The sequence below is a fragment of the Symphodus melops genome (assembly GCF_947650265.1).
Source record: "Symphodus melops genome assembly, chromosome: 6".
NCBI lineage: Eukaryota > Metazoa > Chordata > Actinopteri > Labriformes > Labridae > Symphodus > Symphodus melops.
This window is the reverse complement of record NC_136696.1, coordinates 26342356-26368425: the sequence shown is the minus strand read 5'-3', so window position 1 is coordinate 26368425 and position 26070 is coordinate 26342356. Positions and strand designations below refer to the sequence as shown.

Below are 26070 nucleotides of genomic sequence, written 5' to 3'. Positions count from 1 at the left end.
GGTGTGTGTGTGTGTGTGTGCGTGTGTGTTTCTTCGCTCTTTAATCATAAGGCTTCATGTGGCTGCCCCAGTTTTAGAAATAGCTAATAGAGAAATAGCACACGGCTGATAGTGTGTCAGTGAGAAATGTTCACGTCATTTAGGTTGTTGTAGTTTTTTATTCATTGCTGCACTTGGGCTACAGTCGAGTGATCAAACATATCAGGAGTGTCTCTGTCTTTTTGTAAACATTAAAAGGCAGTGAACTCAATGCAAACACACACTCTGTTCTAGAAAATACAGAAAACTATATTAGAAAACACGATTGCACTAAATGCAACAACTTTGTGCTAAATGTTTAAACTCGACTCCTGAACCATCTCTGTTCAACATCAACTCTTAGCTACAAACCTTTATTATGATGAGTGATATACTGCACAATAATATATTTTTTATTTCTTAAAGAGCTTTAAATCACAATCTTAAAGTCTAAAGTGCTACAAGTTCTGCTACTCTGATTCTAGCTGCACGATATGAACTACTGTGGTGACGGCTAAGGCTACAACAAAGTGCTACTCAAGGAGCTGTTTGTTTGAGGGGACTGCTTTCTGTACACAGGAACAAGCTGAGAGGGAGTGAAAATGAATCAGATGAACAATTCAGAGTCCCCTTAGAAGGCGTCTAGTTGTTCTCATGTAAATAAATACTAGTATTGCTTTAGATCACTGTGTGTGTCAGAGATCAGAGAGGTCGCGTCACTGGTCACTGAAGTTGTGGGAACTGTTAAACAAAAAAGAAGAAAGGGAAAAGAATGATATTAGGTTTTTAAAAAGAAGCACCAGCATTTAGTCTTCGACATGTAGTCGAAGATTAGATGTAGTCCAACTTACAGAAACAAATTAAGTCTGTTACACATTGCTAAATTATTTAGCATGCACTGTTATTTTAAAACGAATAAATATTATAATGCTGTAGATACATGACATAATAATGGAACAGAATCGTACCTTTCATTGTTTGTTTTCTTCGTGAAGTGAACCTGCTCTCTCACATTTGTCCCAAACACCAACATCTGCTTTTCAGTGTCGATAACACACTGAAAAGAAAAGTAAACACAACAACACACCATGCATGAATTCTCTCTATAGTCAATGCACGTTCGGTGTTTTCTGTTGAATTAAAGAGCTCTCTTTGAAGATGGTTTTATCATTGTGTTTAGCACCCGTGGCATCCTGTAGTGCTGAAAAACAAGTGCCGAAGAAACAGCAGTTCTTCAAATGACCACATGGGGCGGGCTTCAAAAGACCCAGGTGTCCCATACACACCCATTTTAAAATGGCCATGTTGCAGAATAAATAAACATGTTTACAACCTCATCCAAAACATGAGAATATCTCACATCTTTAACAGCACACTGGGTAACTCATCAGATTTGATTTTATGAAGGACTAGGGTTAGTTTGTTTGAGACAGCATTAACAAAGTGGTGAACCCCACTGATCAGCTGCAGAAAGCAATGGATGACATCACTGAGACTTCGTCCATGTATATATACAGACTATAGAGTTTACTAATTGGAACATCTGGTGTTTAGTACATCATTTTATTGTTTTATTTTTTCAATCATTATCTATCTTTGTTCATATTTTATCTGTTATTTAATTGTTGCTGTGTGAAGCATTTTTGGATGAATCATCTTCATAGTTGTTATTATTTATTTACCTTTAGTGCCTTTAAAGTCTTGTATCCCAGAGACATCAGCGGTCTGTTACTTTCTGCAAATACAGACAATCATATCATTACATTTCTCTTAAAAGTGATCAGCATCGATGTTAGATTAATTCTTCTTCCTCACCGACTATAACGAAGGAGCACACGATCCTGAGCTGTCCGATGGTGAGGCTGAGTTCTCTGATTTGTCCGTCGATGCAAAGCTTCCTCTGAAAAGGAAAACCATCCGCCTCCATTTTGTTCTCCTCAACAAGCTCTTTCCAACTTTTAAGAACAAAAAAAACAAAAACAAATAAATGACTCACAAACTGCTCAAAGTGATCTGACAAATAGCAAGTCAAAGAGACGATAGTGCGTGTCTCACCCGGATCTCTCCACGGTCAGCGAGGACATCAGGTTCAGTTTGCAGCCGCTATCGATCAGCAGATTCATCTCCTTCCCGAAACACTGAAAACACACAGAGGAGCTCTAAACAGAGGAGCAGGAAGACTTTAAAGTACATCTTAAAAACAGCATTGTTCTCCCACCTTGCAGGGCACGTAGATTAGATCTTCCTCCTCTTCTTCCATGTACTCATTTGAATTGAACTGACTTAAATTCAGGAGCAGCTCTCTGTTGTTTAGAGTTACCATCCTCCCTTGAGACAGCTTGGCCTCCAGCTGGCGTTTCTGAATGATGTGGTGCGGCTGCTGCAATAGAAATACAAACAAAAAACAACATCAGTCTTTAACATTGGAGTAAATATGAGGCTGAATCTCAAACTCAGTTCTGTGTCAATTATATGCTCCCGAAATACCTTATTTAGTACCTGTAAACAGGTAGAGACACTACAATGATGTGAAATGTTATTCATGTTAATAACATTTAATATGCAGTGTGGAAATATTAACACTCAAGATTCAAAAACTGCAGTTCTGCATGTGACCACTAGAGGCTAGACCCTGCATAAAAATGGCTAATTTTACTGCAGAAATAAACTATTACAATAAGCATTTGTGGTCACTGGAAATCAGCATTACATGAAGGCATAACATAATGTATAATTAGGTGCATAGTTAATTTGAGTGCTGCTTGCTTTTTCACAGATGAACCTCTCAGCTGTGTTGTAAAATTATTTATTACAGACAGTTTAAAAAGCATTATTTTTCCCCAATTACTGAAAATGTAGTATTTCTTATAAATATGCTATAACAGATTGGTGTCTGCAACCCAGAGGCCGGGAGGTGACATAGCTGTGTCTTTTCATTTTGTGCAGCCTTTCTAGCAAGTGCCAATTTTTGTTTTTTTGTTTTCTTAAAACGCTCTAGGGATTTAGTCATTTGCGTGCAAACTGTATTAGTATTTCATGCAGTTTTATAAATTGCATGCGTGCCACTTGCACGTGTCTTAAATTAACTAAAGCCTGGGGCAATTTATAAATGACGTGCGCCTAATAGAACAGGCACACGTTTTTTTTTTAAATATCCGTGTCACCTTATAGGGGCTCTATACTGCACAAACACTACCTAGGCTGTAGGTAGCCTGGTCAGTGTTTGACATACACATAGTTTAAGAATCAAAACAATATTTATTCGTGGCATGGCACAAAGAAGTCACTGATTTTGACTCTTCACAACCAGCAAAAAAAATCTGCTCTCCACATGTTTAATGGACTGTAAGGAATTAGGGAAATGCATCAGAACTGTAACTTTCATTGGTTTAGTCTAAAGTAATGATGCTTTAGGCCACGAGCCCCTTTACCTCTAAGAGTGGCATTAAAAATACAAGGCCTGCATATAAAGAGACACACCCCCTGTTTTGACGTGCCGAGCTTCTTCAGTCCATCCAAAGGAAGCAGGTCAGCTGAGTCTTTATGGAGGAACTGGATCGCCTGTTTCAGCCTCCTCTGCTGCCTCAGAGCCGCAGCATCCAGGACCCCCGAGTCCCCTCGAGTCTCCTTCCGAGTCCCCTTGAACATGATCGCGGGTAACAGAGTCCAGCCGAGGCAGTGTGTGTGTGTGAGTGAGTGAGTGTGTCAGTCGGGTCTGTGCCTGTACACACACCTGCGTAACAACCACAACAAGGTATCCCCGATGATGCCTCGTAGAAAAGAGGAGACACCCTAATTATGACAGACAGTCAAGTCAGACAGGTAAACTAACTTCCGGAGAAACCCATCAAAATAAAACCATATCAAAACGATTTAACACCTTTAATCTGACCTTTTTAAAGAAGCAATAGACTAGCCCTCCTGACTTCTAAAATATTTAGCTGTTTGTAGACATGGGCTGTATCTGCAGAGGGAACCAGCGAGACAGGCTACATACATTGGTTAACAAAAAACAGTCTAAATTGGCCTAGATCTTGTAAACGACGATTCGTTTTTACATTGTTCAATTTAATATATTTGATATTGTTTTTTAAGGTCCTATGATTTTTTTTTCGAGACAACAAAAATTGATCCCCGTATGAAAGTTTATGATCCAAGGCTTAGCCATTATACAATGCCATTTACGAATACGAGCTTTTATTTTGAAAGTGTCTTCCTGTACCTGCGTCTCCTGGCTACTCCAACCTGCCTGAAAACATCGGAATGAAAACGTCAGTTTCTTGAATCGTGACTCCTGTCGAAAAATAAATAGTAAATGTTTTGAAAGTGAAGCACTGACATCTTTATTGTTTTTGGATGATTGTAGCCTTCTGATGTTTCACAGACAGATCAGTAGTTCACAACATAATAGATCAGATGTTAAAGGACTCTCCATAGGCAGAGGTCCACATAGGATATAAATATAATATATATATAATATAATAATATAAACTCAGCTTTATAAACACTTTGAATACACATTTGAGCAGCTCAGCTGAATGATAAACAGTTGCTGTGTTTCATCGTTATGTGTTTATGCTCATTTTGCAATGACAGTAGAAAACCTCCTTATAGGGCCCCATGATCTGACAGCACCATGCCATGCGAGAAAAAAATAAGCAAGGCATCGGATCACTGACATCAACAACAGAGCCTATAAAATAATATCAACAGATAAAAAAAACTGTAATCTTTGATAATTTTTGTGTCTTCTGTTTGATAACTTGTGTAGACTCATCTCATTTACGTCACTTTGTCGTTTATTTTCATAAAGTTCTTGTTATATATCCGTTTAAAGCTTCTGAGAGCTCTCACTTTGTATCAATTTTGGTGGCACCTTGTGGACGAAATTAGTCCTTTTTTGGCTGTGATGTTTTTTTTAAATCTCATTTTTCATTCAGATAAGGATTACTTCCTAAATGAGGATTTGGTGGAAAATGGTAAAAAAAACAAATCGGTTTCTGCAGCATAATCATTACTTCATGTGACACCTGACCCACGGCTGCAGTTTTACACATTAATATAACTATTATTATAATAAAAAACTAAAATACTTGAACGTTTTGTTTCAGTCATATAAACGATAACTAAGAAAAACTTTACTGGTCGGAATGTGTATGTGGGTAGAGGTTTGTGTGCTGGTGTATGCATACATATTGTATATCTTATATGCTGTAAACGGATTAACTGAGTTTCGATGAATAAAATGCAATGTTAATAAAAATCCATCTATCTTCATCCTCTGAAATGTAATAACAGTATTGTGGATTTGGTGTCACTAAAGACGTGTTTAAACAGAGGCTATACACACATTTTCTGCTTTTGTTTCTAATTATTTCTGTGCAGTTAATATTTTTTTCTACATATATGTATAATCTTTTCTACATCTTAATTACGTTCTGTTTTGTTGTTTGTTTTGTTCCCTTTCTGCGCAAATAAATAAATCCTGAAACACTACCTAAGCCTATCTAATGTAAATAAAGCATCATGTGTTGGACGTGTCTACAGAGGCTGTTCTGGTCTTGTTTTAGGAGCTGATGGTCTTTGTAGTTTGTCATGTGTCCCTCTGAGGAGCCTCTCTTCACTGCATTGCCCATGTTCCCCTTTTTTTCCCACGCGACCTTGTTTTCCAACATGGATGCCGAAAAATTGACCCACACATCACTGTTTATGTTGCCGAAGAACAAATACTGCTGCATCCTGCTGCACAGCGAGGCTTCAAACCCAACGCCCTCACTGACCGTCGTCTTGCGCTGAAGCTTAAACATTTATCTCCCCCTGAAGATGACATCGCGCATTTTTTTTAGCGGAAAAAGTCGGAGACAATGCGAAAACCGACGCGGAATGGCGTCTGCTAGGGGCCCTGGAATCTGAATAACTAGAGCCGTAGACTCGAACGGAGCTCTGCTGACCAATAGGAACGCGATCTGCGATTCCTCTGGACCAATCAGCGTGTGGGAAATCGCGCAAGGGGCTGTAACCTCATGGGTGGAGAGCGTAGGGGTTGTGCTTGTCATACATGTTCCCGGTGTGAGGAGATCGCCGAGCGTTTCCTGCACTGGTGCATGGTGGTCGAACAGGAGGAATTGTTGGAAATTTTTTCGGAGGTTCGTATATAAATTGTGTGTTTTTTTTTTTTTTTTACCCAGTGTGCATTATTCCCAGAGCCATGTCTGCGCGCGGTGGAGTGACAGGCTGTAACGCAGGAATTAGAGAGGAATAAATGAGAGATGCTGTGAAAAGTTTGCATTAAAACGTGACAGTAGCAGCAGCGAGTGAAATGTGAACATTAATGAGCTTCTCGTTTCCTCTCTGCGTCCTGACTTCAAACAACACGGGGTTGATGATAGCTTCGTGCATGAAGCTGGATTAGCTCTAACACTTTCTAAATATGCGCTTTACATAACCCTTTACTGTCTTAAAGAACAACATCAAGGACAAAAAACAGTGAGCTGATTATCGTTTTTTTTTTTTTTTACGTCGTTAGCATTGATGTTAGCATCGCAGCTAGCCTCCCTGTCACATCTCGTTTCGGTGTTTTGATACAAACATGCTGTCTTTCTTTCTTTGTGTCCGTCTGTCTGCCAGTGTGTGTGTGTGTGTTGTCTGACTTTAAACACACTGTCGGTTCAATGTCTATTAAAATGTCATTTAAAAAGATTTTGGAAAGCTACACTGACAGCTAGCTCAGCTACATTGAAATCACCAAAGCGCCAAAAAACAACAAAAAAAGTAAATATTAAGAGTTAATTATGAAATAAAACCATTTAGACATCGAGCAACACGTACATTTGAAGTAAGATTCAACTCTAAATGAATTAGTCCACACATGTAATGTGGAAATGTGTGTTTAGCATGTAGCATCACAGCAGCTACTTGTCGTTTATAAAACATGCTTTAGTTATTTTTCCTATATTAATTGTCTCTACTTGTGTTATTATTGGTGGCGTTAAATTATTTTACATAAAGCTGTAGTTCACTTTTTTTTTTTTAATTTAAAAAGCAACCAAAAAAAGATGCCAAGTGAATGAACAGTATTTGAAGTTTGTGCTTTATTCATCTTACAAACGGAGTCAAGTACAGTGTTACAGCAGCAAAGCAGAAGACCAAGAAGAAAGAAATCACACAGTGCACACGTTTAATTAGATCAAAGTGTGAAAAAAATTATTAAAAAGAGCCAGTAGCTTTGAGATGTGAGTCTGTAAGTCTTCACATACAAACAGGAAGCAGCAACAAACGGAGCGTTTTGTAATATTTCAAACTGAAGTTTGAAGTTGGAAAGGAGCTGTCATGATGGAGAACATTTCTGGACACTGACAGTTCAGTCTGTATATTGTTCAGATTAGTCGAGGTTTATATAGAGGTGGATTTCCTTTTCTAGCTGGACATGTCACCTTTCCTACACAACTGCATTAACACTGGGATATAAAAACACATATAGTCAATAGGTTTTTAAATCGTGGAGCTAGTCGCAATCTTATTTCTGTAATGAATTCTCAGGCTAAGATGCGGGGAGGTGGAGGATGTGCGTTTGTGAACGGATATATAATCTTAAAGATGAATGACTGATTATACATTTCTCATCTTGGTTCTTGTAGTTAGAGATAATCCCAGAGGAGTAAGGCAAAATCAAAGCTGGTAACTTCGAAAAGTTCACAGTTACATCTGTCTAAACATTTTAGGATCGTACATATTCAAACCACGGAGAGAACTTGGTGTTTAGGAGATAAAAAGAGTGTATTTATCTAATCACTTTTACAATTTAGCAGCTCATGGTTCAAATTTAAATTCCTCATTTGTTGGTATATCAAGTTTAATTCTGTTCCTGTCCTTTTTTTTGGAGGTAATTCTCTTCGTAATCTCTTCTGTCTTTCATCCCTCCGCGCCTCTCTTCACTTCTTTGTTAACATTTTGACGGCCTTAAACTAACATGAACTTGAATTCACGTCATAATGTGGATACTCAAAGTCTTGCTACAAGCTTTTAATTATTGCGTTCTGTTTGTGCTAATAGGTTGCAAATTCCTGAACTCACATGTTTAATCAAATGACTCTAAATCATTCCCATGCTTGTGTATATTAGCAGAGATGTGAGATCATTAAAAGGAAATGAAATGGACTTTTAGGAGCTTATTCCGTCCCTGTCCGTCCCCTGTGGTCTGACTTCCCTCACTAGCTGTGACAGCTTGCAGAGCGTCTTCATCCTCCCATGTGTGTCTTTATGACGTTCTGAAATGTGTCTCCTGCTTGTTGTGTCCCTCCAGCAGCTGAAGCATGCTCTTGGCCCAGATAAACCGGGACTCGCAGGGAATGGCTGAGTTTCATGATGCAGACGGGCAGCCGGTCACTCTCTGTCTGACGGAGGCCGTGACTGTGGCAGGTGAGATCTTAAAGAAACACTAACTACTGTAACCTGGGGAGATCAGCTATTTTTAAAACACAAATTGGTGATGCCAAGAATTAAACGCCTCACTGTCATCCTACTTAAGACACTTGTTGCTAAACATTTGGAGCATTGATTTACATTATGCACGAGCTCATAACACCCACAACAGCATTTTCTGGTTTATTTAAGCCGTCAGTAATAGTATTTGATTAACAAATCAATTCCCAGATGGCGATCAGATGGACACGATGGATACGGTGAGCCTGCAGGCGGTCACTCTTGCAGATGGATCCACAGCGTACATCCAACATGACACCAAAGCCGCCTTTTCAGACGGACAGATCATGGACGGTCAGGTGATCCAGCTGGAGGACGGCTCGGCTGCCTACGTTCAGCACGTGTCCATGCCTAAAGCAGGTAAGACACACATCGCTGCTCCTTCTTAGGATGTAGAGAACATGTTATTTGTTGTATTTTAAACGCACCAATAAGTAATCATATATTTTAACTGGACTGAAATAATCCTCAGAGATGTTCAGAGTTTCATGTTGAGCTGAGGTTACTGTTTGTGTCTTTTTGAAGGAGGAGACAGTTTACAGCTCGAAGACGGACAAGCAGTGCAGCTGGAAGATGGAACGACGGCGTACATTCACACACCCAAAGGTAAACACACCAAGAGCGTTGTGTTTCACGAGAAGCACTGAGAATTAATGTATTTAATCTTTCCGCACGTTTCTTTAATTACGTGAGAAATCGTGTATCTTAGCTGTGAGGAGTCGTTTGTTATGAAAAGAAGTTCAGAATGATTCCTCTTTGAGATCTATTAACGCAAATTAAACCAAATCTAGAATAGAGTTGGTTAGTTGGAGCTGTCAGTGTTAACTGATTTAATCATGAATAATAAAAGTTCTTTGATCTACCAAAAGCTCCTTGCTTTATTTCAGAATAAAAGCAGGTACAGAGCTCTCAGCTTAAGATGGTACAGAAAATAACAGAATTTTCCATATGGGGTGAAACAACAAAATATTTTTTTTCTTTATTTATCATAAATGACCTCTTGAACTTTTATGTTGGAGTCACTGCTCTAAACTTTAGATTGCTTTCACAGATAATGCTTTAAGAGTCTGGAACATTTTTGAATTAATTATCTTGCATTTGCATTAAAATCAGGGAAATTTACAACATTTCTTGCTCCAAGAAAACCAATTTAGAAAACCTCTCCTTAAAGATAAGTGAAACAGTGAGATTGACAACAGTTGTTTCAGGAGCCTCTTTGCCTGTTCAAACCATTCAGTCTGTTTTCATGCTGGACCTGAGTCTGGTGTCTCTACGGTCACATCCTCCTCTTCTCTGCGCAGATACTTATGACCAGAGCGGCCTGCAGGAGGTGCAGCTGGAAGACGGCAGCACCGCCTACATCCAGCACACCGTGCACATGCCCCAGTCCAACACCATCCTGGCCATCCAGGCCGATGGCACCATCGCAGACCTACAGGCCGAAGCCACAGCCATCGACCCCGAGACCATCAGCGTGCTCGAACAATACACCACAAAGGTAAATATACTGCATATAGTAGTGCATTTTTTTCTTCATAAAAAATCAGATTAGTGCTCCGTGTTTTTGGTGTCAAGCATAAAAACAAAAATTAGATAGCGCCCTCTGCTGGGAGACTGTAGTGCAACATTAATTTTTGTGATATCAATTTAAATTGAGTTTTTCCATCCGAGCCGAGAGAATCACTCCCATGATTCCCCGCCAGCTTCAAAGTCACTTTTTGTTGATGTTTTGTTTGAGCGCCAGCGAATACTTGACAAATTTATTTGTGATTTATAAAAACCAAAAACCTGACATTGAAGTGCTATCCCTCGAGTTCTGAATGTAACTCACTCAGACAACGTACACTGTGTGTCCTTTCTCGTCTCTGTCAGGTGGAGAACATTGAAAACCCCTTGGGGTCGTTTGGCAGAGTGGAAGCAGACAACGGCGTCCACATGCGGGTAGAGTATCTCTTCAAGAGTAGATTTACTTGATGTTTTTGCTCATTGATTATCCATTTTAAATATTGTTTGTTTCAGATTGTGTTACAGGGTCAAGACAACAGGCAAAGTCGGGCCTCAAATGTAGGCGAGAAGTCTTTCCGCTGTGATTACGAGGGCTGTGGAAAACTCTACACAACTGCACACCATCTCAAGGTAACATCGTGGGTGTTGTTTTCGAAGAGAAATGTTGTGTTGCTTTTGCCGACTCCAGATGTGGGATTGTTTTTGTGTCCCTGCAGCGTTTTCCTAGCTACATGTTTGCTTGTTTTTTTTTCCTGCAGGTACACGAACGCTCCCACACAGGAGACAAACCGTACATCTGCGATTATCCCGGCTGTGGGAGGAAGTTTGCAACAGGTAGCTGCGGAGAGCGTTCTTCTCACACATCCGTCTCATTCATTCATATTTCTGTTCTTTTATTAAAAGTACAAAAAGATCCAGCAAACATTTCATCAGGTTACTTTAGATTTCCTGAGTAATGACTGATTAAAAAGAAAAGCTTGTATTAACCAGAATGAATGCTCGACGAGATGTTTTAACGGCCGTCTGTTTGTAAGGGTATGGACTGAAGAGTCACTCACGCACGCACACGGGGGAGAAGCCATATAGATGTCAAGAGCTGAACTGCTGCAAGTCCTTCAAAACCTCTGGAGACCTTCAGAAACACACCAGAACCCATACAGGTACAAGGAACAACAAGTGTTCATAAACTGTGTGTGTGTGTGCCCGAGGTCTAGTTCTGGGTTTAAGGAGTGGGAATGGGAACGGCTGCTTATCCTCAGTTTAGTTAGAAACCACCCGGCAGGATTTATGCACCTGTGGTTTCAGGAAGAACACAGAATGATCTGCAGCGATAACCAGAGGTTTTCTGAGCTGGACTTTTCAAGCTGTTTGTTTTTATAGTGGTTTCACACCATGGACCCAGGCCCGGTTCTGATTAGCCAAACTCTGGTTTCATTTGATCAGAAACAATAAAAATAAAGGAACAATTTCAGTTATTTTTGCAGCCCTTGTGACGATACCATCCCCTCTCTGCAGGAGAGAAGCCTTTTAAATGCCCGATCGAAGGCTGCGGCAGGTCGTTTACAACCTCAAACATCCGCAAAGTTCACATCCGAACACACACAGGGGAGCGGCCGTACTACTGCTCCGAGCCGAGCTGCGGACGCTCATTCGCCAGTGCAACCAACTACAAGAACCATATGAGGATACACACGGGTAAGTCAAGTGTTTAACAAGAAATAACTGTATCTGAAGTGTTTAAGCACTGCACTAAGAATTGACATGAAGTTAAAAGTTTCCTCCCGTTGTCGGTCTACATGTCTGCAGGAGAGAAACCGTACGTGTGTACAGTGCCCGGCTGTGAAAAGCGCTTCACAGAGTACTCCAGCCTTTATAAGCACCACGTGGTTCACACGCCCTGCAAACCGTACAACTGCAACCACTGTGGGAAAACCTACAAGCAGATCTCAACGCTCGCCATGCACAAACGCACCGCCCACAACGACACGGAGCCTATCGAGGAGGAGCAGGAGGCCTACTTTGAACCCCCAACAGGTCCGTGTATTAGAATCATGTTCAGGCAGTCCTTGATCAGGCATGTGAGGTGACGCTTGAATATCGAGCTGCAATAGAATAAATCTGTAAACAGGGAGTTTTTCTTAGTGATTTAAGTTATTTACCAATTTAATTTAACATCTGAACTTTTCAATTCGTCTTTTTGTGAAGCACACAAAACAAGTTACCTCGAGACTCTTCGTCCTCGGTGTCTCCTAAATTGCTGCATCTTTGAGCGTCTCATTTCACGGCACCTTATGACGTCACACACTGACCTTTTTAACCGTTTCTTTTTAGCTGGTTTTTAATCCTCAACCAGTTCCCTCTTTTGTGGTTAAGTTAATGATGTAACCTTCGATCTAACAGAATTTACTGACTTTATTTCAAAATAAAAGCATGACTTCAATTCAAGTTTAAAACTCTCAGCTTTAAAAAAACTACAACATTTCAAAATAAAAGTCAAACTATTTAAAAAAAGGAAAAAAGAATGTAACATCGATAATGACTTTAAAAATGCAGTTAACTATTAGACAATTAATTTATTCATTTGACATCCCTAGTACCTGAAATCTACAGGGGAAAAAAAGCATTTAATAAAACAGAATCTCAAATCTGCCTATGTTAATTCAGACGCCATTGACGACCCGAACGTCAGCTACTCAACAGCGGTGGTTGATACTGAAGACTCCGGCTCGGAGCAGGTTCCTGTCGAGAGCTCAGACATGGCTTGTCATCAGCACGTTGCCTTGGTAACGCAAGAGGACGGAACGCAGCAGCAGGTAATGATGTGCAGCGACGTCACTACCAGAAATCATTAAAATGATTTTTTCTAAAGTGACGCTCACAGTTCTGCGCTCTGTCCGGTGTCTCTCGCATCAGGTCAGCATCTCAGACGCAGACCTACAAGCTATGGGTGGCACAATCACCATGGTAACCCAAGAAGGCACTACCATAACCATCCCGGCCCATGAACTTGCCGGGCAAGGTACTCACTCTGTCACCATGGTGACGACAGACGGCTCAGATGAACAGGTAAACATTGGTCTTAAATTTTTTGTAGTGTACAAAAATTTGTCTCATGCACGTTTGTCGCGAATTTTTTTATTTTTTTTTAGCTGCTTGTTCTCAGGTGGAAAGTGAGACTTGACTCAGGACTGTTTACAGTGACTCAGCATTTAAAAAAAAAAAAAATCATAATCCAAGATACTTCTACATTAAAAATTAAAGACAGGGGCGCGGTTAGCCTTCCAGTCAGCGTGTGCGCTCTATCAACACACGATACTGAACTGTCTGCACGCTGCCACTTTACACCTTCATTTTAAGATCGCTTGTTTTCTTTTCAAGCCTGTAATGCCCAGGCCCCGCCCTATATCTGTGATTAAATAACACTCAATGAGCCGGACTGCTGCCTGAGATCCTCCGGCAGGGCCCGACTCGCGAGATGACCGAGCCCATGTTTAACTGTTTGTTTTGTTAATCTTTATTAGCTTTTATTTTTGTGTTCTGTTCTGTGAATTTGTTTAAGATAGTCGGCCCTTTTTTTAAAAACTGTAAAGTCCTCAAAAACTTGTTTTGAAAAGTCCTTTTATGATAAAGTTATTTTTATAATGAGTAGATTTCTAGTTTTTGAAACATGCCCTGTAGATTAAAAACACATCAAAGTCAAATGAACACATCTGCAGTTCGTGTAGACCAGAGAGGAGATTGTGTCAGATTCTTTGCTTTCTCATAAAGTTTGCATCATATTCAGGAAGTGAACGTTTTCTGGAAGAGGGTGCAGGCGGGTGTTTGGAGAAAAGTCTAGCACTCACTTCTCTGGTGTCAACAGATGTGCTCACAAACTGACCTGTGACTCAACACCAAAGCAGATGTTTGATTCTTAATTATTATTTTTTGATATAATGTCTTCGTCTCTCTCAGGTGGCCATCATGACGCCTGACATGGCCACCTTTCAAACGGTGGAGGAGGCAGGTTACGGCCAAGAGCAGGACGACCTCCATCCTGTCACGCTACTGGCCACCTCCAACGGCACTCACATCGCTGTGCAGGTTAGTATCCAGACGGACACGAAGTTTAAATGTGTGACTTTGATTAGTAAGAAGAGGTTTGCATACATCGGGCCCCACGTGGTGTTATATTAAAAAAATGACGATGGATCAGTTTGGGATTCATCCCTTTTGTTTAGGCTGAAACCATCTCAGTGCTCTGAGATAATATGATACTGAAAGAAGTTTCAGGTGGTGGTAGTGGGGGGGGGGGGGTCACTAAAGTGAGTCCCCTGCCAGGTAATCTGTCCCCAGATCCCACCCTGTTGAGCTGTTAGCTTAAAGGCCTAACTGTAAATCATGTGTAGGTGGGGGTGTAGGTGTGTAGCTGCTCTCCTGCTGCTCCTTTTGATTAGGGATCAATCAAACTAAACAAAAAGCCAACAGCTCGAGGATGTGTGAGTTTGCACGTAACCCTGATTCTTAATGACCACCAGCACTCAAGTTTGCATAAATGTACTTTACCATAGTGGTTTCATTTGTTTTACCTTGGCACCAGTGTATCACTAAAGAAGAAGGTTAAACTGTATTGATACCTGTTTCGAAACCATGGCAACAGAAAGGGTAGTGCTAGGAGGCCCATTTTTTTTTGTAATTTCTTGTTTTTTTAATAGCCAATACTTGCAGGCCAACTCCTGCACACGGTTTAAAATACACCGCTCCCATATTAGTGAAATGTAGACAGTGCTCTGTCTCTTTTTCGCTAACAGGAACCTTTTGATTTGTTTTCAGAAAGCTTTGTTATGCTTTGACACTAGATTGACGAGAATGTCTCGTTTTTTGAAGTATGATTTGAACTGTGTTAATTATTAAGGGGCTTAAAGGGTGAAACAGGCCACAGGGGTTTAAAGTCTGTGTAGAGTAAAGGTGTAAAGTCTGCTCTTAACCACGTGTTAGTTTGTAACTTAAGCACCTCAGATAAGTAATGTTCATGTTAGCTAGTAGGTCATAACATCCAAACTTAACATAAATATTGACGCAGAAAGGACGTTTCCACTTTGTGTGACCAATCAGTGAAAAGCATTTTTCTTAAGGTGTAGCCTCTCGTGCCGAGTCGTCTCTGAGCAGAGTAGCAGCCGGAAATAACTTCCCCGAACTGACGTCAGTCCATAAACAGCGATGACAACACCTGTACTCTATGTAAATATGACATAGGATCCTGATTGAGCCCTCACCTTTAATCTACAGCAGAGCGAGTTTGAAAGAACAACAGTGACATCCGAGGTCATTTGAACAGAGCTCTACCGTTTGACAGTGAGCGGGATTAAAAATGTCCTCCTCATATTTCTGAGGGATGTAATCTATCACACAGCCCCTCCTCATCCTCCAAAGTATCTCACCTTTTTAAACGACAGAGGGATTTACACCTACGAGCAGCGAGGTCTAAATTGAAGTTAATACGTCTGCACATTTTGTAAAAACCTCAGCTGGTGCGTCACCTTAAATATCTCTGTCCTCCTAAATTTGACATCAAATTAAAATTAGGCTTTGTTTACGTTTAGCTGGTGCAACCCGGTGCTGAAGTGCTGCACGGATGCAGATCTCTTATCCCTTAATTTATCCTTAAGTTGAGTGTTTCCATCCACCCCCTTGTGGTTTTTCTGTCATGTAAATGACAAAGTTAATACTATCTCTCCTCCTCTTACCCCCATGTTACAGTCATCAACAATTCAGCAGGCTGTAACGTAGTTGGTCACGGTCAGAGGTGGTATTGTCTTTTAAAGTGGTGGAAGGTTAAATAGATTACGTCAGCAGTAGTTGTCAGGTGATCAGTGAATGTTTGAATTACCTGCATTGTTTTCTTTTTCTCTGCAGCTCAGTGATCAGCCGTCGCTGGAGGAAGCCATCAGGATAGCATCAAGAATACAGCAGGGAGAGTCGCCGGGCCTCGATGATTGACGGACTCAGTGCGGACTATGATTAAGGATCAAATCCTTCTCAAATGGACTTTTATTGACAAGAGAAATCACGAGTCTTCCTCCCTGATGTTTTTTTTTTTTTTCCACAAAAGAACTTAGCTTTTATGTGTACATAGAAATTTGATAACTGGAGTTCTGCTATGCTATTTTATCCCTCAACCAAAAAGAAGAAGAGGGGGAAAATGCTTTCTAATGTTTATGGTGCACAGTGCACGTTGCAGTGTACAGCTAATGCTATTTCTAATAAAATAAAAAAAAGTGTGACATTTGGATTTTTTTTATTGATTTTTGAGTCACTTTTTAAACTCTGCTCAACTTCCCTCTGCACAGATGTAAACTTTAAATTTGCCTAAAGTGCAAAGATGTAGAAAAGAAATATGATATAGATTGATTTAAGGGTTTTATATTCTAAATGTTCATTTTGATTTATTGTGTGGAGCTGAGAGCAGATTATGATGTGTGCTATCAGCAGTCGGTGTCAACAGTTCAAACTGATAAGTGAACATTTAAAAACACACTGGAGTCTTTGTGTTCAGATAGTTTTTCCACATTAGTGAAAAACTGACTTTTTAGCCTAAAGCAACTCATGAGAAGAAGCTATTGACGCTAATTTTAATACACTATCACATTTGGAAGTACTCTGCACTTTAACTCACGTTTTCGCAGTTAATTGACACACAAGTTCAACTTTCTAACTGAATACTGCAGTTAATGAGCACTTTCATTATGTTTCTTTGACATTCAAATAAAGACCTTACTCTATATATGATCCATTGTTTACGTAATCAAAATCAGAAATACTAAACTGATCCGGAGGTAGTATAGTTACTCTTGTACACAATAAAGAAGTAGAAAAAAACAGATAATAAACAAATGTAACAAAAATAACAATTACAAATCAGCAATAAATCAGTAAGTGCAAAATGTACACGGAAAGGGCAGAGTTTTAAGCAATAAGCATTTTATACTGAAGAAGCAGAGCAAGATTTTCTGGAAAAACTTCAACCATCAAGGTGCATAAAGATTGAAAGGCTTGAAGAGGTGACAGCATCACTTACAGTATGAAATCAACTTGTGTTTCAGCTTGTGGCCTTCATCAGGGTCATCCTGCAATTTGAATTTTCACATAACGGTACTGTACTCTAAATAATAGTGGTGGACAGGATATCAAAAAGTCTTAAAGTTTTAAAATAAGCCCTTACATGTCATGCTCTTACTTTGAAAAATGTTTCATTTCATTGACAAATTCATTTTTTTTTAATTCCTACAGAAGACCAGAAAAATAATACCAGTATTGCTATAATTTAATTCAAGTTTGTTGTTGTATTCTTTTTACCGTTGGCTTTATTGCTGCAATGTTAGCCTACATTTTATTTGAACAGATTTTAAAAGTATTGAAGGTAGAAGAATCTTCTTGTTAACCTGCAGTAACCAATTATCAGCGAAGTGGTTTTGATTAACAAAATCAAAACTTTTCTTGCTGCCTTTAAAAGTCACAGAAGACCTAAAAGACCTTGAAAACTTTTATGTGTAAAATTGTTTGTTTTGAGTATTATATTATATTTTAATACATACTTAGGCTTGTTATTTTAAGCAGTTCAGTTCACATCATGGTTGGAATGACTACTTACACCAAAGTCAAACACATTATTAATTTACATGAAAGTGCAAATAGTTTAATGTTGCTTTCACCAAATATATTGTAGATAAATTCCCTCTTTCTACAGAAGAATAGGAAAGTGTAGTTAAAGTATGATTTCATGTGGATGGCTGGGATAGAAATCAGTCTTTATTGACTTTATTGGCTTAGATGTGATGTTTCTTGGAGGAGGGTTGTAGTGAGTGATCTTTTTTATGTTTGGCGGCTCTTCTGATCGTGTTGTCGAAAATAATGGGCGCATTGTCTCGAGGTTAATGTAATTGTTTGACCGCGGCCACATGAAAGTCGCGCGTTCGCGCCAGTTTGTTGCCCGTCCACCGATGACGTAACGCCTACCGAAACCCCCCTCCCCCTACTCACTCCCCTCTGTAACGCCCATCTTTCAAAAATTCGAAGACGCACCGTGATTGGCTGCGCCGCAACATGTGACCAACGGTCGCGGGAAGTACTTTGCCACGCGCGTGACGATAAGACGAGGTTAGTTCTCGGCTCATTCAAACTTTTTTGTAAACATTGCTTTGCTTTTAGTGTGGAAAGACGTGTTTTCTGCGTCAGAGAAATTTCAAGAAGGCAGTGACGGATACCGAAACTCGACGGACCCGGTAGTTCTGGAATTGTTTGGAATTTATGGCTAACTAAAGTCATTGAATAATCGCTAAACTACTCCTCGGCCATTTCTGCTCGCTGGAGGGGCGTGTAGGAGTTAGCAAACAAGCTAACTTTTCTCTGATGCTAACAGAGCTTTAACACCTTTTTATATGACTTTTTGGACTGTCTACTTTTATTTAAGGTAGTTAAAAGTTCTCTAACTTTGTTTATTTTTTTGCGACAAACTTCACCACGAGATTAGTGGTGTTCAAAACCGCGTGTCTTCCCCCCCCCCGTCGACGCAGCCGGGGTTTAAATCCTGAAAATGTCGAGCTACGGTCGCCATCGTCACGGATCCCCCTCTCCGAAACCTCGACCGATCCGCCAGAAGTTACAGTTCACGTCAAGCGATGGGGAGGACGACCCCATCGAGGACGTCAACAACAGCACCGGGGGGGAGTCGGGCTTCACTGAGCTGGACTCCCCGATGCCAACGAGGAGGGACACCGTGAGGAAGCTGCTGGAGGAAGGAGGCAGCAGCCCCCTGGACCGGACCGGCGGGGACGACGACGTGGAGCTTTGGGACGAGGAGAGCTTCGGTTCCCCGTCTCATCTGCGGTCACCGGGCAGTGTTATCTTTGCAAACTGCTCGCCGTCACCGAGGAAGATGTCCAGGATGTACGGAGGCTCACCGGAGCGCTCCTACGTCCAGGACGACGGAGAGGGATCCAGCTCCCCGATCCCGGACTGTCCAGACACACCTCCACATAAAACCTTCAGAAACCTGCGGCTGTTTGATACGCCGCACACACCAAAGGTCAGTGTTTAAAAATACTTTTTTATGTTTATTTTTCAGAGGGAGAAAACACAAATTAAAACTTTGATCTCCAACACGTGTTTGCACAAACTTTTCTACTCGTGAATGTCACAACCATGTTTCAAGTCTGCAACAAGACAAATGTGCAAAAACACTTTACAAACCAGGTAATTGCATCTTAAGTTTGCTTCACTAAGTTATTATCATCAATTGGTGGTTAAAAATCAAAAGGAAAAGACATTTTTAGTACTTCTGATGCATCTCCTTCTAAATCCTTATCTTCTATAAAATGCAAGATTAATCAGCCAAATGTGCAAATAAACTAGGTCAAATTTCATCCTAGAATATTGTGCATGTCTGATCTTTTGCATAATTTAACTGTAGTTTTATTCAACCTAATGTGATCTTGCAAACACAGTCAAAACTTTAAAATGACTAAAAGTCTTAAAATCACCTGAGGCTAAATGTTTGGCTGCTTCTGGATTAAATGCCAGATGTGCAACTGGGGGGGGAAATCAGCCAAATTAAACCACTGCCAAGCTTATGTAACATAAACATACCAGGTCAAAATTTTGAATTTAAATGGCCAGTGTTGTTGTGTCAGTTAGACACAGTGACCCAGTTAAAGGACTGTACTGGCTTACATAATGTTTCAAACTAATAATGTGACCTTGGAGTGGGAAAAAAAAAACACCCACGCCCAAAAACTTTTAAAGTGACTAAAAGCTTTTTAAATCCTCCTGAGACGTTTACGCCCTTTATTATAAAGTCCTCCTTTCTTCTGGATTAAATGCCAGATGTGCAACTGGGGGAAAAAAAATGTGCCGAGCTTATGTAAGAACATACCAGTTCAAATGTTTGAATTTAAATGGAAAGCCGTGCTGTGTCAGTTAAACACAGTGACCCAGTTAAAGGACTGGACTGGCTTACATCATGTTTTCACTGTAGTGGGCAGACAGCCGGATGATTCAGCGAGTGGGAGTTATATGTCTGGGCATGTCTTTTTGAAACATTACAGCATTTCTTGCCTTTAATTTTTAGATGCCGATTTTATTCCTGAACACTTCATCTGAGAGAAACCAACCATTTTAAGTCATTTAGCCCGACTTTTTCACTCACCTTCACTTCGAGATGTCTTTCAAATATTAACAAAACCGTAAATCTATCTCTTTTTTTCTTTTCTTTTTCTCTCAGAGTCTGTTGTCCAGAGCGAGGGGCTCCGGCTCGGGATCCTCCAGCAGGAGAGTCGCCCTGTTCAAGAATGTGGAGCCTTCAGGAAAGTCAATCACAGACAGCCGGAGACAGCAGACCCCGCTGGTCAACTTTAACCCCTTCACGCCGGACTCCCTCCTCATACAGTCGGCCACACAGCAGAGAAACAACAGGAAGCGGGCGCACTGGAACGAGTACGTTTCTGTTCGGTGTTCTTTTCTTCTTCTTAGAAACAGTTCATACCTACAGATGGATCAATCCCAAAAGTTACTGAACCTAAAAGACTTAGCGGTTCAGTCAGTTGTTATTTGATTATACATTTCTTACCACGCTCTGTTGGTTTATAACGTCCCCCATAATTACCACAGTGTGTTAATAACGGGTAGCTGAGCTGGGAGGAGAATCTTTTGTCTCATCTTGAACACAGATCAAACCCTTTTGTTATTATAACCTGATACGTTAAAGCCGTTGACCAGGAACAGGAGGTTTGGCTGGAAACCAGGACCTCATGGTTACTGGTGAACTCTGCCATGTGCTTGTGAAACCCCCCCCCCCCCCCCCCAGTGCTGCCCCCTGCTGGACAGAATGCTAACAAAACATCTATTGTCTGTGACCTTTGCAGCTCCTGTGGTGAAGACATGGAGGCGAGTGACGGTGAGGCAGAGGAAGAAATACTGCCCCCATCCAAGGTAATGACACATTCAGGGGAATGTTTTAAACAATCTGTTTATTTTATTTTTTTTATAGACACTTTATTAGTTTTTCAATAAAATAGTGGGGAAACTTGAGACAAATCCAAATTTTGATTTCTTTTCTTCCTGAAACTACAAAATTGAAACTTGCAGGGTTTTTATTTTTATTTTTTTTAAAATTTTTTTTAAGACTAATCAGATGATTGATTCAAATAAATTGTGTTGACAACTTGTTCACTTTGGTAATAATCTGTTCTCTCTCTGTATCTCAGAGGCTCACCATGATGGAGAGCAACATGATGTCACGGTACACCTCGGAGTTCCTCGAGCTGGAGAAGATCGGCTGTGGGGAGTTTGGCGCCGTGTTCAAGTGTGTGAAAAGACTCGACGGCTGCATCTACGCCATCAAGAGGTCCAAGAAACCCCTGGCAGGATCAGTGGACGAGTGAGTGCCGTTTTACTGCCTCAACCATCAAATGCTCAAAAAGAGACAATCAAACAACTAGCTGGAAAAAAAAAAAAGTTAACATGCAGATTTGATGTTAAAGAATAAATGAACATCTGACAAACTAACTTAGTAAGAATGATTTATCACACACGTCCATGTCTGTCTACGGCAAGACGAAATGTTAAAAGACTTTCAGGTAAAATGTTAAAGCTCGTCGGTGGACACGGCGCATCCCGTGGTGTTTTTAAATGTAAATATTTGATGCACCGTCAAGGTCGTTTTTTTTATTCAGTAGTTGGCTTCGTTAAGCCGCATTTTACCAGAAGTCAGCCAACGTTTTCTTTGCATGAGTGAACAGACGAGTTAAATGTGCTTAAACTTCAAAACCCCCTTCAGGCCTGTCTTTAATTAAAACCGTCTGCTTCCTCTCACAGGCAGAACGCCCTGCGGGAGGTGTACGCCCACGCCGTGCTGGGCCAGCACCCCCACGTGGTGCGCTACTACTCGGCCTGGGCCGAGGACGACCACATGCTCATACAGAACGAGTACTGCAACGGCGGCACGCTGTCGGACGTCATCACAGAAAACTACAGACGGCTCAGTTACCTGACGGAGCTGGAGCTGAAAGATCTGCTGCTGCAGGTCACACGGGGACTCAAATACATCCACTCGACGTCCCTCGTGCACATGGACATCAAACCCAGTGAGTGATATTATTGATGTGATAATTGTTGTAGCCGGTCTGCAGGTGTACTTTTTACAAGCTTGGGTCTGACTGCTTCCTTGTTCTTCTCAGGTAACATCTTTATTTCCCGTAAATCGATATCGAGCTGTGACGAGTGCGACGACGATGAAGGACTGACCCCGAGTGTCGTCTACAAAATAGGTGAGCAGCCTCCACTCTGCTTTTGAAAGGTTGATGTTAGATGTCATTTCCCTTTTTTTTGTTTTTTTTTGTTTACATTTCTAACTGCGTGCTTTAAACCCGTCCTCTCCAGGTGATCTAGGTCATGTGACGCGAGTAAACAACCCGCAGGTGGAGGAGGGAGACAGCAGATACCTCGCCAACGAAGTTTTACAAGAGGTTTGTCCTCGCACTTTAAAACTTTAATTACTGTAATGTGAGCGGGGTTTCACACAGGTGTTAATGTTTCTCCATGTTTGTCTCTGCAGAAATACAGTAACTTGAGGAAGGCCGATATCTTCGCTCTCGCTCTGACTGTTGTCAGCGCCTCGGGGGCGGAGCCTCTTCCAACCAACGGAGACAAATGGCACGAGATCCGACAGGGGAAACTCCCCGCCATCCCACAAGTGCTCTCCCAGGACTTCCTCGGTCTTCTCAAGGTAACGTCGGGACCTGAGCGCTAGTTACTAAGAACCAGAGAGGGAGAAATGACTCGTACGTCTGATCAACTCCGTGTTTGACTCATTCTTCTGTTTTTCTTTTTTTTCTCCAGCTGATGATCCATCCTGATCCCAGCAGACGACCGTCGACCTCCGAGCTCATCAAACACCCCGTGCTCCTTACAGCGGCCCGGATGAGCGCCGACCAGCTCCGAGTCGAGCTCAACGCCGAGAAGTTCAAGAACGCACTACTTCAAAAGTACGTACACATCAACAACAACAAAAAGAAAGCAAATACTGAACCGTGTGTGTCCGTGTCCGACCTGAAATACACCCTGAAGGTAGAGATGGTTTTACAGCCGTTCGTGTGTCTAGATAAAATCATCAAATCTGATCTCAGATGTGGATGTTTTGTAGTGTGGTGAAAAATCGCATAAACATCGTTCATTAAGGAAAATACTAGGGTGGGAAAAAAATGTGACTGGCCTTTATATTTCTGCGTTTGAGGTCGTTTCAAGGAGGTGATGAGACTTTTTAAGTCGGTTTTGAACATGACATGATCTCCAAATATAGGCTGCAGAACACCGCTTTATATCAGTGTGTTTTGACATCGTCAAATTGATCCACCAAGTTTTTAGGCTTTCTCTGACATTTTAAAAACTCAGTCACGTTTTCTTTTAGTATTTGGGTTTTTGAGAATCTTTATCTGGTTGTCGTCCAAAAGCAAAGACATCACAAGTGTTTGTGGATCTTTAGAGGACGTTTTCTTTCCAGGTAACTTCCAGGAACTTTTTTTAAAAATGAGGAGCGTGTGGGTTGTCGCGTAATTCTCGTTCACGTCGTAGCTTCATTAACGCTCAACTTCTCTCGTTTTGTCCTCAGGGAGCTGAAGAAGGCCCAGCAGGCGCGAGCCGCGGCCGAGGAGAAGGTTTTGTCCACGGACAGGGTCCTGACCCGCTCCACGCTCCAGTCCAACCCCAGAAGCAGCAGACTCATCGGCAAGAAGATGAACCGATCGGTCAGCCTCACCATCTACTGAGACTTTAATCTGCCCTGACAGGAGGAGAGAACACGAAGGCTCATGGACCTTTATAAAAAAAGAAACCTGTTTGGAAAAGTAGCGCTCTCTTTTGTTGAGGAGAAGCCTGTCAGTCGTGTTGTTGGGCTCGAACGCCCAGTCGAAGCTGTGTAGACTGTTACCAAACTGGAAATTGACTCCATTAGACTCTCAGTACCAAAATAGTTCAGTCTCTTATTTTTTTCTGATGGACCTTTTATCTTTGGAAAAGAAAAAAAAAATCCTCAAGGTACTTCCTGTACCTTTCTACACTTTGTCATTCCTTTCTTTGCATAGACATCAGGCTCTCCTTCTGTTCCTGTCCTTGCACTTCCCTCGACAAAGACCAGAAGCTGCAGTGAAGCTCTCTTCTTCAGCGTGAATGTACTCGCCGTAGCCGCACGCACCTTACTGCCTGTCAAACGCCTGACGCTGGGTACCAGGAGGGTCTGAGAACTGACGATTTCTGTCTGTAAAGGAGCACTTTGGCAACACGTTGGTTATTGCCGGAAAAGAGAAAAGAAAAAAAAAACTGCTGCTATTGATGTTTTGTGTGTGTCAGAGTTTGGCCAATTCCAGGTTGGATTGTTCTCAAGGTCATTGGCTCTTATTTTCATGTAGCAGGAGTCCGTTTCCCCACCTCCGCCTTTACACGTTTTTATTTTCCTGATGGGATGGTAAATGGATCATGCCATTTCTAGAAAATCATCCAGTCGAATTTATCTGTGAAATTGGATCCAGAGTGTTTCAGTGTCCCTGTTGATTGGTGCTGCCAACCCTGCCTGTAGCATTAGAACAATCATTGTCCCGTTCTCTCCATCCTTGTCTTTTTTTTTTTTCTTTTTACCATAAGACCCGTCTTTAATTACTGTTCAGAAAAACATTTGCTCATCTTTTTTGATTGTTTAACCTCTAACCCACACAGTCCTTTTGTTGTTGATGTAACCGTTTGTAAATATGTTCTTCTAATAAATTCTCACCACCCCGCACCTCCTGTTGTTTCAGTGCAAAGTGATAATCTGTCACATGACAAATGAGGGTAGGTTTTTTTTTTAAATAGTTTATTTAGAGGCCTTTTATTTTAGAGGACAGAAACCAGGAGGGAGAGGGATTTGAATGAGATTAGGACTGGAGCCACATGTCGGACTAGAACCCGGGGTGTCCGTACACGGGTCACACATACATACCTAATAGTGGTCTACATTCCAGAGCAACCAATTTAGCGAGTGAATTTCTAAGTTTATCAGACGTTGAATAACTAATTCTGGTCCAGAAGCATTTGGTCATTTGGTCAAGTTTAGGCTGCAAATTCTTCTTCTTTGTACTTGTGGCAGGATTAGCGCAGAGCAATGACAAACAGTTCTGTGCTTTTTATGAAGCAAACTGTGATTAAATTATTTTCTTGTAATTAATTAATCGTAATCAATTGGTTAAAGTCCCATCCCTAAAAGAAATACAAATTATTAACTAAATGCTGACGTACTGCAGATATATTAAAAAAAAAAGTAATGCGTAGTTGTCGCTAATGCTATGCTATGTCCTAATGTTATGCTACATGCTATGCTACCTCAGTTGCATTACATAAAACATACCAACAAGGCTAACGCTCAAGCTAAGCAACATGCTATGCTACATCACAAGCTCAGAAGAAATGTATGACACAAACCCCCCCCAGGCTAATGCTAACGCTACACATAGTCACTTAAGTACATGCTCATACTTCTAAGAAATGCTGCAGCTACATGCTAAGAAAATAAAAGGCTACCACATTTCAAATGGACATGCAGTGGCTCAAATTTCCTGAAGGCCTTTCGAATATATGGTGTGGAGGAGAGAAGACAAAGTCACTGATGGACAGGAGGAGAGAGACTCCATCCTTGATGATGTGTCAGAAGATGAAAGTGAGTTAGAGGTGGAGTATCAACATGTGTCTGCTATTTTGGATGACGACACAGAACCTGGAGTACCGACGTCCCAAGCACCAAAAGTGTGCATGTCATCTCCTTAATCTCACATCAACAGTCAACACCACTGCTGCAGGAGCCGGCAGTGAAACATACAAGAGGCTGTCTTGGTCTACTTTTGCAAAATGCAATGCTCTGTGCAATAAAACCAGCAGGTCAACCACGGCATAGACCCGTTGGAGCTCCCTGTTCCTCGCTGTAGAAAGAGTTGTGCACATTCAGAAGGAGCAGGGAGAAAATCCACAATGTACGCACAGCATTGAAGATAAAGATGTAAGTTGGCT

The 26070-nt window shown here is 41.2% G+C and overlaps 3 protein-coding genes across 5 annotated transcripts; 2 read left to right on the top strand and 1 right to left on the bottom strand.

Annotated features, from left to right (window-relative positions):
• Nucleotides 1–79: 79 nt before the first annotated feature.
• LOC306825956 (nuclear receptor-interacting protein 3-like) lies at nucleotides 80–3719 on the bottom strand. Its single transcript, XM_079346953.1, has 7 exons — nucleotides 3499–3719; nucleotides 2237–2398; nucleotides 2074–2156; nucleotides 1834–1973; nucleotides 1701–1753; nucleotides 987–1075; nucleotides 80–759 (listed from the first exon to the last, which is right to left on the bottom strand). The coding sequence occupies exons 1-7, from the start codon at nucleotides 3664–3666 to the stop codon at nucleotides 735–737; spliced, it is 720 nt and encodes a 239-aa protein (XP_079203079.1). The 5' UTR covers nucleotides 3667–3719; the 3' UTR covers nucleotides 80–734.
• A 1942-nt stretch (nucleotides 3720–5661) lies between these two features.
• Nucleotides 5662–16274, top strand: znf143b (zinc finger protein 143b). Of its 3 annotated transcripts, none has more exons than XM_079346969.1 (15): nucleotides 5662–6164; nucleotides 8324–8436; nucleotides 8671–8859; nucleotides 9025–9105; nucleotides 9801–9997; nucleotides 10372–10440; nucleotides 10519–10635; nucleotides 10764–10839; nucleotides 11040–11165; nucleotides 11521–11700; nucleotides 11812–12039; nucleotides 12670–12818; nucleotides 12919–13071; nucleotides 13960–14088; nucleotides 15901–16274. In XM_079346969.1, the coding sequence occupies exons 2-15, from the start codon at nucleotides 8331–8333 to the stop codon at nucleotides 15982–15984; spliced, it is 1884 nt and encodes a 627-aa protein (XP_079203095.1). In that variant the 5' UTR covers nucleotides 5662–6164; nucleotides 8324–8330; the 3' UTR covers nucleotides 15985–16274. The 3 variants fall into 3 exon arrangements, with proteins under 3 accessions (XP_079203095.1, XP_079203094.1, XP_079203096.1); XM_079346968.1 differs by having other exon boundaries at nucleotides 5663–6164; nucleotides 8321–8436; XM_079346970.1 differs by lacking the exon at nucleotides 5662–6164 and adding an exon at nucleotides 6208–6504 and having other exon boundaries at nucleotides 8321–8436.
• A 1796-nt stretch (nucleotides 16275–18070) lies between these two features.
• On the top strand, nucleotides 18071–24811 carry wee1 (WEE1 G2 checkpoint kinase). Its single transcript, XM_079346490.1, has 10 exons — nucleotides 18071–19069; nucleotides 20264–20475; nucleotides 20904–20970; nucleotides 21246–21418; nucleotides 21856–22124; nucleotides 22218–22307; nucleotides 22420–22505; nucleotides 22595–22765; nucleotides 22879–23024; nucleotides 23648–24811. The coding sequence occupies exons 1-10, from the start codon at nucleotides 18578–18580 to the stop codon at nucleotides 23802–23804; spliced, it is 1863 nt and encodes a 620-aa protein (XP_079202616.1). The 5' UTR covers nucleotides 18071–18577; the 3' UTR covers nucleotides 23805–24811.
• The last annotated feature ends 1259 nt before the right edge of the window (nucleotides 24812–26070 follow it).

What these genes read in the sequence shown, in the direction of transcription:
- LOC306825956 (XM_079346953.1), bottom strand. Translation starts at nt 3,666, where the DNA reads ATGTTCAAGGGGACTCGGAAGGAGACTCGAGGGGACTCGGGGGTCCTG. An exon ending in AGACTTTAAAGGCACTAAAG is followed by an intron (nt 1,076 to 1,700) that starts GTAAATAAATAA and finishes TTTTCTTTTCAG; the next exon opens with TGTGTTATCGACACTGAAAA. An exon ending in AAGAAAACAAACAATGAAAG is followed by an intron (nt 760 to 986) that starts GTACGATTCTGT and finishes TTTGTTTAACAG; the next exon opens with TTCCCACAACTTCAGTGACC.
- znf143b (XM_079346969.1), top strand. Translation starts at nt 8,331, where the DNA reads ATGCTCTTGGCCCAGATAAACCGGGACTCGCAGGGAATGGCTGAGTTT. An exon ending in ACACACCAGAACCCATACAG is followed by an intron (nt 11,166 to 11,520) that starts GTACAAGGAACA and finishes CCCTCTCTGCAG; the next exon opens with GAGAGAAGCCTTTTAAATGC. An exon ending in CAGACGGCTCAGATGAACAG is followed by an intron (nt 13,072 to 13,959) that starts GTAAACATTGGT and finishes CGTCTCTCTCAG; the next exon opens with GTGGCCATCATGACGCCTGA.
- wee1 (XM_079346490.1), top strand. Translation starts at nt 18,578, where the DNA reads ATGTCGAGCTACGGTCGCCATCGTCACGGATCCCCCTCTCCGAAACCT. An exon ending in CTGGCAGGATCAGTGGACGA is followed by an intron (nt 21,419 to 21,855) that starts GTGAGTGCCGTT and finishes TTCCTCTCACAG; the next exon opens with GCAGAACGCCCTGCGGGAGG. An exon ending in GCACATGGACATCAAACCCA is followed by an intron (nt 22,125 to 22,217) that starts GTGAGTGATATT and finishes TGTTCTTCTCAG; the next exon opens with GTAACATCTTTATTTCCCGT.